At 47.2% G+C, this 14,922-nt stretch overlaps 1 protein-coding gene across 2 annotated transcripts in view; it reads left to right on the forward strand.

Moving 5' to 3' along the window:
- The window catches only part of LOC106570858 (AP-4 complex accessory subunit RUSC2), a 55,928-nt gene that overhangs the window by 28,129 nt on the left and 12,877 nt on the right, over positions 1-14,922 (forward strand). The window contains exons 5-9 of one of the 2 annotated variants that reach the window (XM_014143426.2): positions 2,452-3,156; positions 3,756-3,989; positions 8,218-8,388; positions 10,518-10,594; positions 10,930-11,104. In XM_014143426.2, the coding sequence (XP_013998901.2) occupies positions 2,452-3,156; positions 3,756-3,989; positions 8,218-8,388; positions 10,518-10,594; positions 10,930-11,104 (1,362 nt within the window). The remainder of the gene's footprint in view (positions 1-2,451; positions 3,157-3,755; positions 3,990-8,217; positions 8,389-10,517; positions 10,595-10,929; positions 11,105-14,922) is intronic. The other variant, XM_014143427.2, reaches the window with a different exon arrangement.

Below are 14,922 nucleotides of genomic sequence, written 5' to 3' on the forward strand. Positions count from 1 at the left end.
CAGGATTTCCTCCCAAGTCCAGGATCCCTTCCCCTCCAAGATCTCCTCCCAAGTCCAGGATACCTTCTCCTCCTGGACACGCTGCTTGGTCCTGTTGTGGTGGGATCTTCTGTCACGCTTGTCATACAAACTGGAAGCATACTCGGACCAACGTGCAGCGTGATCTGGGTTCCACATCTTTATTAGTGAAACGCACAAAACAATAAACGGCAAATGAAACGTGAAGTCATGAAGTGCTCACAGGCAACTACACATAAACAAGATCCCACAAAACACAGTGGGGAAATGGCTGCCTAAATATGATCCCCAATCAGAGACAACGATAAACAGCTGCATCTGATTGGGAACCATACCAGGCCAACATAGAAATAAATAACCTAGACTAGAACACCCCCCCTAGTCACACCCCGACCTAACCAAAATAGAGAATAAAAAGACTCTCTATGGTCAGGGCGTGACAGCTAGATATATAGATGAGAGAAGAACATGCCAAGAGATGAGATAGGGAGATAGCTAGAGATATAGGTGAGAGAGGTAGATTGCTAGAGATATAGGTGAGAGAGGTAGATTGCTAGAGATATAGATGAGAGAGGGAGATGGCTAGAGATATAGATGAGAGAGTGATGGATAGAGATATAGATGAGAGAGGGAGATGGCTAGAGATATAGATGAGAGAGTGATGGATAGAGATATAGCTGAGAGAGGGAGATGGCTAGAGATGATAGCGGGAGATGGCTAGAGATGAGAGAGGTATATGGCTAGAGATGAGAGAGGGCGATGGCTAGAGATGTTGATGAGAGATGGAGATGGCTAGAGATATAGATGAGTGAGGGAGATGGCTAGAGATGAGATGGAGACGGCTAGAGATGAGAGAGGGAGATGGCTAGAGATATAGCTGAGAGAGACATGGCTCGAGATATAGATGAGAGAGAGATGGCTAGCGATATAGAAGAGAGAGGGACATGACTAGAGATGACATTGGGAGATTGCGATGGCTAGATATATAGATGAGCAAGGGAGATGGCTAGATTTAAACCTGAGAAAGGGAGATGGCTTGAGATAAGCTGGGAGAGGGAGATTGCTAGAGATATAGCTGAGAGAGGAAGGTGGCAAGAAATATAGATGAGCGAGAGATGGCTAGAGATATAGATGAGAGAGAGAGATGGCTAGAGATATAGATGCGAGAGAGAGAGATGGCTAGAAAAATATAGATGAGATATAGATGAGAGAGGGAGATGGCAAGAGATATAAATGAGACCAAGATGGCTAGAGATATAGCTGAGAGAGAGAGATGGCTAGATATATAGATGAGATATAGATGAGAGAGGGAGATGGCAAGAGATATAAATGAGACTGATATGGCTCGAGATATAGATGAGAGAGATGGATGGCTAGAGATATAGCTGAGAGAGAGATGGCTATAGATATAGATGACAGAGGGAGATGGCTAGAGATATAGATGAGAGGTAGAGGCATTGTTTCTTTCCTCAGAGCACAGTCCTGGCTGTGTTGTTTTGGCATCTGTCACTGCAACCATTGCTCAACTCTGTGGCTGAGGGATGTTACTACACCCATAGTTCTACACTGCCTCTTTGTTTAAAACATCTTACAACATCCCATAGCTCAACACTGCCCCTTTGGTTAAAACATGTTACTACACCCATTGCTCAACACTGCGCCTTGTGACATAGATATGTTACTGCACCCAGGCTGACTGACATTCCATGGCGGAGCAAAAGAGACAAACAGCTTGCGCAATGTCGCTGCTCGACCTCACACACACCCCTGTGGATCACACAGCGACCGGATCGTGGAACCAAACACACATGCTGAAATTCATGCTCACACCACTGATACGCACCACTAATACACACAGAGAGACAGAAAGAAGAAAAATGGCTGTTTCTTCAATCTCTGGTGCTTCTGCTATAGGACAGAGTGACGCAGTATTATTCAGGTCTTCTCTCCCCGGCCGTGTGTGTGTGTTTGTGTGTGTGTGTGTCATAGTATTATGTGTCTCTTGAAGGGCAGTCTGGGCTGTTTGTACTAACAACTCTCTGTCTGTTGACTGTAGCAGCTTCCTGGATCATGACTGGGCAATTTGTGTTTGTCTCTGTGAATCAATTCAACTTATCCTTTATTTTCCCTACATGTTTACAAAATATTACATTTAATATTTACTTAAATGCTAGCTTTGTAATACAGACTGTATAATGGCTGATGTGGTTACTGTGTTACAGTAATTATCCGACTGTGTAATGGCTGATGCGGTTACTGTGTTACAGTTATTATCAGACTGTGTAATGGCTGATGTGGTTACTGTGCTAAAGTTATTATCAGGGCATATGGTTTGAGGATGGCGACTGAGCTAAAATGGTGAACTGAAAATGCTAACCTTTCCTGGCCTTGTCTTTCCTCTCTCTGTCTCGCTCTCGCTCTCTCTGCATCCAGGTGGTCTCTCCAGCTCTTCATCCAGCTCAGCAGTGGTGCGTTACACTAAAGACCAGCGTCCCACCACCCTCCCCATTCAACCCTTCACCTTCCACCACCAGTTCTCCAAGCCGCCCCAGCCCCTGCTTCCCCTGCTGACAGGCTACGTCTCTGGGATGCAGGCCCGGGGTGGAGGGCCTTCTGGAGGTCCGGAGGGTGGTGAAGGCGCCAACGACCCAGGGGAAGACTCGATGCGTTGGTGCCAGGGTAGTGGTGGTGATGGGATGGAGACAGCAGTGGCTCACCTTGGTCCTGGCTCGGTCCGACCCTCGCCACTGGGTAGCTATTCCCCGGTCCGCCTCCATGGAGCGACATCCAGCACAGGGACCTGTTCTACCTGTACCCCCAGCCCCCAGCCACCTCGTAGCCTCTCCTGCCCCCTCTCCACCGGGCTCCTGCCCCTTCACCATACCCCTTCACCAGCAGCACCACCGGCAGCTTCCGCTCTGCCACCCACACCTCCGCCCCCAACATTGGGGGTGAAGCGGGGTGCGGTGCCCCCCATGTTGCCTCCGGTGCAGGGCCAGGTGCAGGGTCACCACCACCACCGTGGGACCCTGCCCACTTTACCAGCCGTTCCCCAGGACAGTGAGACTTCGCTGGGATACGAGGAGACATCAGACTCCCTAGAGGGGAGCAGAGGACCAGGGCCCAGGACACAACATGGTAGGTGTCTCTGTCTCAGTGTGGTCCAGTCAGGGGTTTGTACTGTATGTGGTTGTGTCAGTGCGGTTGTTGGACGGTGGGTTGGCCAGTCCTGTCCCCCCCTCATGTCTTCTTTTAATGGATTCTACTGGTTTCTACTGATTCTGTTTATTTACTACTCACTTCTCATGGTGATTCAACAGATATACCGTACACGTTTAGTGACTCTCTCTCTCTTCTTTCTTTTTCACTTTCCCCATCCTTTCTTTTTTTTATCTTCCTTACCATGTACACTCACCCCATCTCTCTCTCTCTCTCTCTCTCTCTCTCTCTCTCTCTCTATTTCAACGCTCCTCTTCCTCTGCCTTCTCACATGTACACTTCATCTACCTCTCACTTCTCGTTTAATCTTGCTTTCCCCAATCCTCCACATGAAAACCTACCTTCCTCTCTCATCTCCGTCTTTCTACCATTACCTCTATTTTCTCCTTCTCTTTTCCCACCCGACTCTCTTCTCATCTCTCCGTGCATCACTCCAAACCCCTCTTCCCCCACCTCTCTTATTTTTTCTCCGTGTTCTCCATCCCCGTATCCCCTCCTCCGTCCATCCTTCTTTACAGGGCACCACCTCTCTCCACAGACTCTGAAATGGAGGGAGTATCGTCGAAAGAACCCATTAGGGGTGGAGAGGTGTTCCTTGGGGGGCTCTGCAGGGTCAGGTGTACCGCCTCTATCAGGCAGTCTGGACGGGAACGGTCGTAGGGGCGGGGCCGGGGGTCAGCGAGTCACACGAAGGAACGTGTTTGACTTCCCTCCGGCCTCTAGTGGCCACGCCCCCCTGGGACGACTCAACGGTGTTCATATACTACTAACCCTGTTGATCAGACGCTCTGTCTGTTTGTCTGTCTGTCTGTCTGTCTGTCTGTCTGTCTGTCTGTCTGTCTGTCTGTCTGTCTGTCTGTCTGTCTGTCTGTCTGTCTGTCTGTCTGTCTGTCTGTCTGTCTGTGTGCTGTGTGTGCTGGGGCGTGCACAGACATTTTACATTTTTTTAAATATTATTTCTGCAACACCACACTCACAGCTAGTTACGGTGTCTCCTAAAGACGTGATTGACATCTGGAACAGAGGGTGGGCTGTCAGCTGATCGTTAATGATTGATGTAAATATGCTAGTTAGCTAGCTACTATATTTCTTTACTGATTGTGGCTCATCTTCAATGCTCTTAAATAACAACTTCATACTATAACCTAATATTCATAATCGTTTAACTAATGGTATATGGCTGGCTGGCTAGTGGCTTGTATGTATATTTTAGTATATGTTACCGACCGGCTCGATTCGGACTTATGTAGCAACATTTGAAATGGTGTTTTTTACATTGGATAAAAGTAGAGACCCAGAGCTAGAAAATTGTATATCATACGCTACAGCTCAGGAACAATGTGAAAGTAATTCTTCTTTGAAAGTTGATAAACTTGTAACTCCACTTTTGAGAAAATGGCCCTTGAATGTTTCGGTACACCTACTGGAGAGCTCTTCTTTGTCCACACCCATTCAGCATCATTCACACCCTCTTAAGCTTTAGCTCTACCCATCTCTTTAAGGATTCACATGTGAGGCTATGTACAAAACAACCAAAGATTTTAAGACTAAAGGCTGGTTTGTACATTGGTTCCTCCTTTAAAAGTTGCGAGCTTACGCCGCAGTACTTAATTTGTGGTTTAGTACAGTACCCTGCGTCACCACTTCATTGCTCCAGACCAGCTCAAGGGGGAGTTAGAGCACTGATTATGCTTTTGGGTCCTACTGTGTCTCTAACTGACAGTGAATGGGCGACATAAACCTAAATAGAAACGGATAATTTTGCACGACTTCGGTATTACTTACTAAAACAGTTGTTACACTAAGGTTTTTATTATTTTATCTTGTTAGGATTATTTTGGTCTTACTGTAGTGCTGTAGGCCATTCCCGACTGGTTAAGTTGTACAGTGCCTGAGTGGCGCAACGGTCTAAGACACTGCGTAACAGTGCAGGCTGTGTTGATACAGATGCTGGTTCAATACCTGTGCCGGCCTCGACTGGGAGACCCATGAGATGACTGTAGGCTTTTGGTTTTTCTCCCTCTAAAAACAGAAATAAAAAATTCTAAATAACAAAATAATCTTTATTTACAAATTAGTAACAATGTCTCACCCCATGTTCAAGAATGGCCTTTTTCTCACTCATTTTACGTTATTTGAAAACCAAATCATCTCCAAAATATTTTTATTTTTTAAACAAAGCGATTATTATTATTATTAATTTAGAATGATAGAAAAGCCCCTTGGATATTCTCACATATATATTATTAACCCTGTTATTAGCAGGACTATATATATTGGTCATATTGGTCATGGCTCCTGAGTGGCTCACAGTGGGATTTGCCTTGCAGTTCTCCAGCTGTATCCACAATCCTCCACATGAGGAGGCACGAGGGCAGGGGTCACGGGATGGGCCTCAGAGCCACGCACAGAAGACCGAACTAGCCCATGGGGAAGGGAGGAGGGGAAGGGGAGCGGGTGGACCCCCACCCCGCCACACTGGCAACACTTTAAGGGGCATTGCACTAATAATGGCACTGACTAGGGAAACGTTCCCGCTGTTCTGTTCTTAGTGCCAGTTTGCACGTTCAAACTAAAACAATGTAACTAATAATGGTATCTTTATGCTTTCATTATTAAAATTATGATAAAAATGCACTTTCAAAATGCCAATGTTTATTTAGTTATGGCTCCATAATGAATTACTATGGGAATAAATATAACTGAATTACAGAAATATCCTCCAATCCTCTATATGTAATTATTGGCGGAGAGTCACGTCATATGTTTTGATATACTGTAGGCCTACCGTAAGCGACATGAGTCTCACTAGTGTTGAGTATTGTGCTGGTAAAAGTAATGTAAGTCTTATTTATTTAAAGAGCATATTGAAGTTAGAAGCAATAGCCTACAACTATTTTAGCACCATTTCACACTGCTCTGAGACAAGCATGGGGACTGGTCTTGATAAATCAATGAGATTTTTATTTTCAATGAATCTCCATTTGGTTATTGGTTAGACTAGAATTAGAAAATTCCGTGATTAAATGAATCACGGGATAGTAATTAACTAGGAAGTCGGGGCACCACGGGAAAATGTTGTTTATATAGTTACAATTTCCCGAATATAACTCTTCAGATATTTTATTATCTTATCGATTACAGTCTTCTATTAATGTATTATTACCTCATCAGTCTCATTCCTGAATGTCGCAAACCCTTGGATTTCTGCACGAACCCTAGCATAGATCATGAATCAGCGATATACAAATTGGCTTAATTATTTATTTACTAACTAACTAATCAATCAAAGAATTACATAAACACACAGACAATAGTTATACATTGGTTACTCACATGATACACTGAAAAGTCCCAAGTGGGCTAAACCAATATGACGGCTTTGTAGACAAAGGAAAGGGGTGGGGGCGGGAAACTCAGAGTGGACCCACATACATACAGTTGACTACACTCATGGACATTTTAATACTTTGAACATGCACAGCTGCTCATTTGAAAATAAATAGCAATTTGCATATTTACAAGTGTATGCCTTTGTTGTCCCTCTCTGTGATCGCTGGTCCGTCTGCTGCATAGTCAGTCGACAGAAATTCTCTGGTTTGTCCACCAGAGTTCAAAGTCTTTCGTAGTTGTAGCTTGTTATAATGGATACGTCAGCCGTATCATTCAGTCGTTTGATAACAAATGGATCTTTCAGAGTACCATTGTTCTTAGAGTTGATCTGTTAGAGTAGATGCTTGCACGGTTGTTGGTATCCTCATCTTAGACTTACGCACATTTTCAGCTGCAGACTGGTAAAGCGGCGTCTAGGATTTGCTCCTTCTGTAGCAATCTATTGATCTCTATCGTCTAAAACATTTTGCAACATCTGGCTCACGCCTTGGTCTGCTTGGTCTGTAGAGTGGTAGCCATTTCAATGTGGGGACCCCGTCTCTGCGTTCTCTTGACTAAATGTACATTTTTGTCAGGAGTCCTATTATTAACTCTGTGGAAAGGAGTCGTTCCATGAAGTTTGGGTATAGTGTCTGTGCTCATGGGGGCGTGGCCACTGACTGATCATAAGTTACTATGAAAAATAATTATAATTTAGCGGACTAAGATCACATTATCTTTCCAAAAGTATTCTTATGCTTAATCATTTATTTTAAACAACATTCAGATGCAAACTCCATAACTGAGTAGTGTATACAAACAAATAAACAGTAATGTGTGTCTCTTGTCCTTCATGAGGTCACCAAATTAAACAAACTCGACATGACGGTTCCTTAAGTGTCCACGGACCGGTTCCACATTCTCAAAACAATCCTCCAATTTTGGGTATGTAGGAGTTTTGGCAAGTCTCGCTCTGTGTCCCACAGTCACACATTCCAATCCCAATACTACAGTGCCCAGAGGCAGAGTATTTTACGACCGCCATAAAGCTGCCCCCTCCACCTCTCCCCCTCTGCGGGAGAGAGGGGTCACTGTAGAGCGGACCCACTGTAACCTGATCCTTCACATCTTCACAGGAGAGTCATGACACAGGGCAGACTGGGAAAAAGGCATAACCGGGCACATGCGAGCTCCGTACAGGTCAACGGACAGGGTAGGGGTAGGGCTGGCGAACTTGATGACGTCAAACAACAACTTGGGGTCAGTGGGTTCAGAAGAAAAACAACAAAAACTGTATAAAAAAATTATAATAATTATACTACCACCCAAAAGGGCATTTGTCGAGTGGGAGGGCAAATTGGCAGGTGCTGGGCACAGGTAGACCCTATCTGTGCACGTGCCTATGTGTGTGTGCGTGTGTGTGTGTGTTTATTCATGTATAGTGTCCAAAGACATAGCTGCCAGTGTGTGTGATGAGTGTATGTCGAGCGTGTGTGTTTTCTCATCCCACGTCTGTATGTACTTATCCTACGTCTGTGTGTACTTATCCTACGTGTGTGTGTACTTATCCTACGTGTGTGTGTACTTATCCTACGTGTGTGTTTTCAGGCCAGTCTGTGAAGCAGCTGCAGCAGTACTACAGTGACTTCTTGCCAGACTACTTCTCCATGACCGAGCGTCCTCCAGAAGAGTTCTGTCTCTCTCCGGATGCCTCCTCTTCCTCATCCTCCTCCTCTTCCTCACAGTCCCACATCGCTGTGGACCTGCAGCAGAAGAGAGGTGAGACAGCCACTAGGAGGGGTGTAGTTTGTGTGTGTGTGTTTATGTATGTATGTATGTATCTATGTATGTATGTGTGTGTGTATGTACGTATGTATGTACACTACATGACCAAAAGTATGTTGACACCTGCTTGTCGAACATCTCATTCCAAAAAAGTGTGCGTTAATATGGAGTTGGTCCCCCCTTTGCTGCTATAGCAGCCTCTACTCTTCTGGGAAGGCTTTCCACTAGATGTTGGAACATTGCTGCAGGGACTTGCTTCCATTCAGCTACAAGAGCATTAGTGAGGTCGGGCACTGATGCTGGGAGATTACGCCTGGCTCGCAGTCAACGTTCCAATTGTTCGAAGGGGTTGAGGTCAGAGTTTTGTGAAGGCCAGTCAAGTTCTTCCACACCGATCTCGACAAACCATTTCTGTATGGACCCTGCTTTTTCCACTGTTGCCACAAAGTTGGAAGCATAGAATGGTCTAGAATGTCATTGAATGTCATTTTATTCCTTCACTGGAAGTAAGGGGCCTAGCCCAAACCATGAAAAACAGCCCCAGACCATTAGTCCTCTTCCACCAAACTTTACAGTTGGCACTATGCATTGGGGCAGGTAGCGTTCTCCTGGTATCCACCAAAACCAGATTCCTCCGTCGGACTGCCAGATGGTGAAGCGTGATTCATCACTCCAGAGAACGTGCTTCCACTGTTCCAGAGTCCAATGGCGGCGAGCTTTACACCACTCCAGCCGACGATTGGCATTGCGCATGGTGATGTTAAGCTTGTGTGCGGGTGCTCGGCCATGGAAACCCATTTCATGACGCTCCCGACGAACAGTTATTGTGCAGACGTTGCTTCCAGAGGCAGTTTGGAACTCGGTAGTGAGTGTTGCAACCGAGGACTGACAATTCTTACACGCTATGAGCTTCAGCATTCGGCCGTCCCATTATGTGAGCTTGTGTAGCCTACCACTTCACGGCTGAGCCGTTGTTGCTCCTAAACATTTCCACTTCACAATAACAGCACTTACAGTTGACCTTGGCATCTCTAGCAGGGCAGAAATTTGACTTGAACTGACTTGTTGGAAACGTGGCATCATATGACGGTGCCACATTGAAAGTCACTGAGTTCTTCAGTAAAGCCATTCTGCTGCCAATGTTTGTCTATGGAGATTGCATGGCGGTGTGCTCGATTTTATACACCTATCAGCAACGGGTGTGGCTGAAATAGCCGAATCCACATTTGAAGGGGTGTCCACATACTTTTGTAAATACAGTGTATGTATGTATTCAAATAACTTTTTTCTCCATTACATTCATTGTTTGATCGGGAGAAAGCCATGCATAAACGATGAAGCGTAGCCTTCAGTCATATCACATCGAATGGAGAGAGAAGGTAATAAAGGCTACATTATGTACAGTATTAAAACCCTTTGACTGCACCTCCTTCCCTTTACTGCTGTATGCGGAGTGGAGTCTTTCTCTCTTTCTCTCTCTCTCTCCCTCTCCCTCTCTCGTGCTCTCTCTCCCATCTCTCTTTCTCCCTCTCGCATCCCTTTCTCTCACTTTCTCTCTCTCCCCGTCTCTCTCTCTTTTTCTCACTTTCTCTCTCTTCCCTCTCTCTCTCTCCCTTTCTCTCTCTGAGTGTGTGGGTGTCTCTAGGCCTTTGATGCCGGTACTGAAGGGTCCTTCTATCGAGACCCACTTTAACTCCCGCTAGTTACTCAGAAGCTTCTGGAGCTATCAGAAAGTGTCTGTAATGGAAAAAAGAATGTTGACTCTAACCCATCCTGAAAGCCCTACTGTTAAACATGCCATAAACAACATATACAGTAGCATGCTGTGTGCATGGTAGTAAACTGAAGTAGATAGTTAATGAAGAAATGTCCCTCTACTTTCAAGCCTTGCGAATGAAAGTTTTCTGCTTGAGGTTGGCCATTGGATTATCATTGTGGAAAATAGAAAGAGGGTGATAACAGTCAGATAAAAGCAGGTGACTGTGTTAGACCATACTTACTGCTGAGAGGCTGTTTGACATGTGAAGTGCCTCTTGTAATTGACTACCTCTTTACATTCCTCCCCCTTCCTCTCTCTCCCTTCTCTCTCTCTCTCTCCCTCTCTCTCTGTCTCTCTCTCTCAGGTTTAGTCAAAGCCATTAATACAGCGGTAGATTTAATCGTAGCTCATTTTGGCACTAGTCGGGACCCTGATGTGAAGGTATTTTACTGTGTGATTTACCCCTAGCGATAACTAGATAGTACTGTTCTATTTCATCCTTTTGGTTTCTATAGTAGACTGTTGTTGTTTTTTACAACATAACAATGTTTATCTCTTTTCATAAATAAACTGTTATGTCAATGTCTTTTTTTTCTCCCCCTTTCTCCTCTCTCTTGGTCACTCCCCCTTTCTCCTCTCTCTTGGTCACTGTCTATCTCTTGTTGTCTTTCTCCTCTCTCTATCTGTTGTTCTCTTGCTCCCGCTCTCTTCTCTGCTCTTGTCCTCATTCCTCCTCTACCTTTTTTCAATTTCTTCTCCACCCCTCCCCCTTCCAGGCGAAGCTGGGTAACAGTTGGGTAAGTCCCAACGTGGGCCACCTGATCCTGAAGTACCTGTGTCCCGCTTTAACGGAGGTGCTGGGAGATGGGCTGAAGGCCTATGTCCTGGACCTGATCATAGGACAGAGACGCAACCAGCCCTGGAGCCTGGTAGAGGCCTCCACACAACTAGGTAATGATGATGATGGTGATGATGATGATGATGATTAGGCCATAAGCCCTGGAGCCTGGTGGAGAGAGAGAGAGAGAGAGAGAGAGAGAGAGAGAGAGAGAGAGAGATGGTCAAAATAGCACATTCGGGACAAGGCAGCATGACCGGTGAACAGGGCAGGGTTCCTTAGCCGCCCGGCAGAACAGCAGAAATGGGATCAGCAGCACGATAAGGTGGTCAGGCCAGGTAGTCCTGAGGCATGGTCCTAGGGCTCAGGTCATCCAGGAGGGGAGTGAGAGGGAACATACTGTACCTAAGATCACACAGGACATCAGATAAGACAGGAGAATTACACCAGATATGACAGACTGTCCCTAGTCCCTTGGCACATAGACAATTGCAGCATAGATACTGGTGACTGAGACTGGGGGGTCGAGGGACACTGTGGCCCCGTCCAAAGTTACCCCCGGACAGGACCAACCAGGCAGCATATAACCCCACCCACTTTGCCAAAGCACAGCCCCCACACCACCAAAGGGATATCAACAGAACACTGACTTACTACCCTAAGACAAGGCAGAGTATAGCCCATGAAGATCTCCCCTACCGCACCAGCCCGAGGACAGGAAGGATGGGAGCGTGCGAGCAAGCCAGTGACTCAGCCCCCTTAATAGGGTCAGAGGCAGAGAATCCCAGTGGAGAGTGGAGCCGGCCAAGCAGAGACAGCAAGGGTGGTTTGTCACTCCAGTACCTTGCCGTTCACCTTCGCACCCCTGGGCCAGACTACGCTCAATCATAGGACCTACTGAAGAGATGAGTCTTCAATAAAGACTTAAAGGTTGAGACCAAGTCTGTGTCTCTCACATGCCTCGGCAGAACATTCTATAAAAATGTAGCTCTATAGGAGAAACCCCCATCTCCAGCTGTTTGCTTAGAAATTCTAGCGACAATAAGGAGACCTTGTGAACGTGGCGTACGTGTAGGTAAGTACGGCAGGACCAAATCAGAGAGATCGGTAGGAGCAAGCCCATGTAATGCTTTGTAGCTTAGCAGTAAAACCTTGAAATCAGACATAACCTCAACAGGAAGCCAGTGTAGAGAGACTAGCACTAGAGTAATATGATTTAATTTGGGGGTTCTAGTCAACAGTCTAGCAGTCGTATTTAGCCCTAGCTGGAGTTTATTCAGTGCGTTATCCGGTTGCCGGAGAGTAGAGCATTGCAGTAGTCTAATCTAGAAGTGACAACAGCATGGGTTAGATTTTCAGCAGAATTTTTGGACAAAAAGTTTCACATTTTTGCAATGTTACGAAATTGGAAAAAAAGCATCTCTTACAATATTTTTGATGTTTGTCAAAAGAGACATTTTTTACTAAAAGTTTGAGATTTTTGCAATGTTATGAAGATTGCAATATTTTGTATACGTTTGTCGAAAGAGAGATCGGGGTTAAGAGTAACGCCAAGGTCCGTCACAGTTTTGTTTGAGACGACTATACAACCATCAAGATACATTGTCAGATCTGACAGTAGGTCTTTTTGTTTCTTGGGACCTAGAACTAGCATCGCTGTTTTATCCAAGTGTAAAAGTAAAATATTTCCTTATGTCTGAAACACAGGCTTCCAGGGTAGGCAATTTTGGGGCTTCACTATGTTTCATCGATATGTACAGCTGTGCATCATCTGCATAGCAGTGAAAGTTGAGACTAATATCTTTCTTACAGATAAGATCTAAACCAAGAATTTGCAAGAATTTGTCCGCATAGGTTTCCAATCTCTCCAAAAGAATGTGGTGATCAATGGTGTTGATAGCAGCACTAAGGTTTTGGAGCACGAGGACAGACGCAATTAAAAGATCTCGTGAATGGAAAGAAGTGCGGTCTCAGTACTATGATGGAGTCTAGACTGGTGTCACGACTTCCGCCAATGTCGGTCCCTCTCCTTGTTCGGGCAGCGTTCACCACAGCCAATGGAGTCAGCAGGAGCGGGTGCCGCCGTTGTGGGGGTAGAGGAGCGCGTCCGGGAGCACGCGGCGATGCTTCACCATCTCGGTGCTGTCATGGACCGCGTCGTCCAGACTATGGAACGGTGGGAGAGACACGGAGTCCCTCCAGCGCCCCCACCAGCACAATAGGGGTCTCCACTACTCGCCTCCCCTGCACCTGGTCCCAGTGGGATTCGTCTCGCCCTTCCCAGGGAGTTTGATGGGGCGGCAGCATGCTGCCAGGGGTTCCTGCTGCAGCTGGACCTGTATCTGGGGACCGTCCACTCGGCTCCTTCGGGACGTGAGAGGGTGTCTGCCCTCGTCTCGTACCTCTCAGGGAATGCCCTGGAGTGGGCTAACGCCGTGTGGGTAGAAGGAGATGCGGTGCTGGACCACTTCGAGGAGTTCACCCGCCACTTCCGGGCAGTTTTCGACCACCCGCCCGAGGGTAGAGCGGAGGGTGAACGTCTCTTCCACCTGAGGCAGGGGACGAGGAGCGCCCAGGAGTTCACCCTGGACTTCCGGACCCTGGCCGCCGGATCGGGATGGAACAACAGGGCCCAAATCAACCACTATCGCTGCAGCTTGCGCGAGGATGTCCATCGGGAGTTGGCCTGCAGGGACACCACCCTCACCTTTGACCAGCTGGTGGACCTGTCCATCCGGCTGGATAACCTGCTGGTCACCCGCGGATGTTCAGACGCGGCTCTGTCAGTTCCATCTCCCAGCACCACCGCTCCGGTGCCTATGGAGCTGGGGGGTGCTGCACTCAGGGAGGATGGAGGGGGGTCCTTCACGTGCACCATCTGTGGCCGCAGAGGTGTCAGGTTGGTTCCTCTGGGGATCGAGGCAGCAGGCAGAGCGCACTGGCGTCATCCCAGGTGAGCTTGCACCATTCTCACCCAGAGCCCTCTGTTGCCCACCTGTTTTTGCAAGCCAACTTTCCTGAGTTTCCCCGCATTCCCAGCATAAGGCGCTCGTCGATTCAGGCGCGGCTGTGAATTTTATCGACAGAGCATTCGCCCATAGTTTAGGGATCCCCATTGTTCCAGTGGTTAGACCCTTTCCATTTCACGCATTGGACAGTCGACCATTAGGGTCAGGCTTTATCAGGGAGGCCACCACTCCTTTGGTCATGGTGACGCAGGGGGTTCACAGGGAGAGAATCAGTCTCTTCCTCATTGACTCTCCTGCGTCTCCCGTGGTGCTAGGCTTTCCCTGGTTAGCCTGTCATGACCCCACTGTTTCATGGCAACGGAGGGCTCTCACGGGGTGGTCGCAACAGTGTTCGGGGAGGTGTTTGGGGATTTCCTTTGTTGCTACTACGGTGGAAAGTCCAGACCAGGTCTCCACCGTGCGCATTCCCCCCAAATATTCCGATTTGGCTCTCACCTTCTCTAAGAAGAAGGCGACTCAATTACCACTCCATCGTCGGGGGGATTGTGCGATAAACCTTCAGGTAGACACTGCACTTCCCAGGAGTCACGTGCATCCCGTCACAGGCGGAGATGGCGGCTATGGAGACATATGTCTCCGAATCTCTGTGTCAGGGGTACATTCGGTCCTCCACTTCACCCGCCTCCTGCGAGTTTCTTTTTTGTGAAGAAGAAGGAGTGAGGTTTGCGCCCGTGTATTGACTATCGAGCCCTTAACCAGATCACTGTGAAGTACAGTTACCCGCTACCTTTCATAGCCACAGCGTTTTTCCAAGTCCTGCCGTCTCCTCCCTCTGCCCGGTCTCTCTACGACCCTACAGACTGCGGAGGCCTTGTTTACACACGTCTTCTGGCACTACGGGGTGTGTCTGATCGGGGTCCCCAGTTCACTTCGAGGGTCTGGAGGGCGTTCATGGAACGTCT

Source organism: Salmo salar, chromosome ssa15, assembly GCF_905237065.1.
Source record: "Salmo salar chromosome ssa15, Ssal_v3.1, whole genome shotgun sequence".
Taxonomy (NCBI): Eukaryota; Metazoa; Chordata; class Actinopteri; order Salmoniformes; family Salmonidae; genus Salmo; species Salmo salar.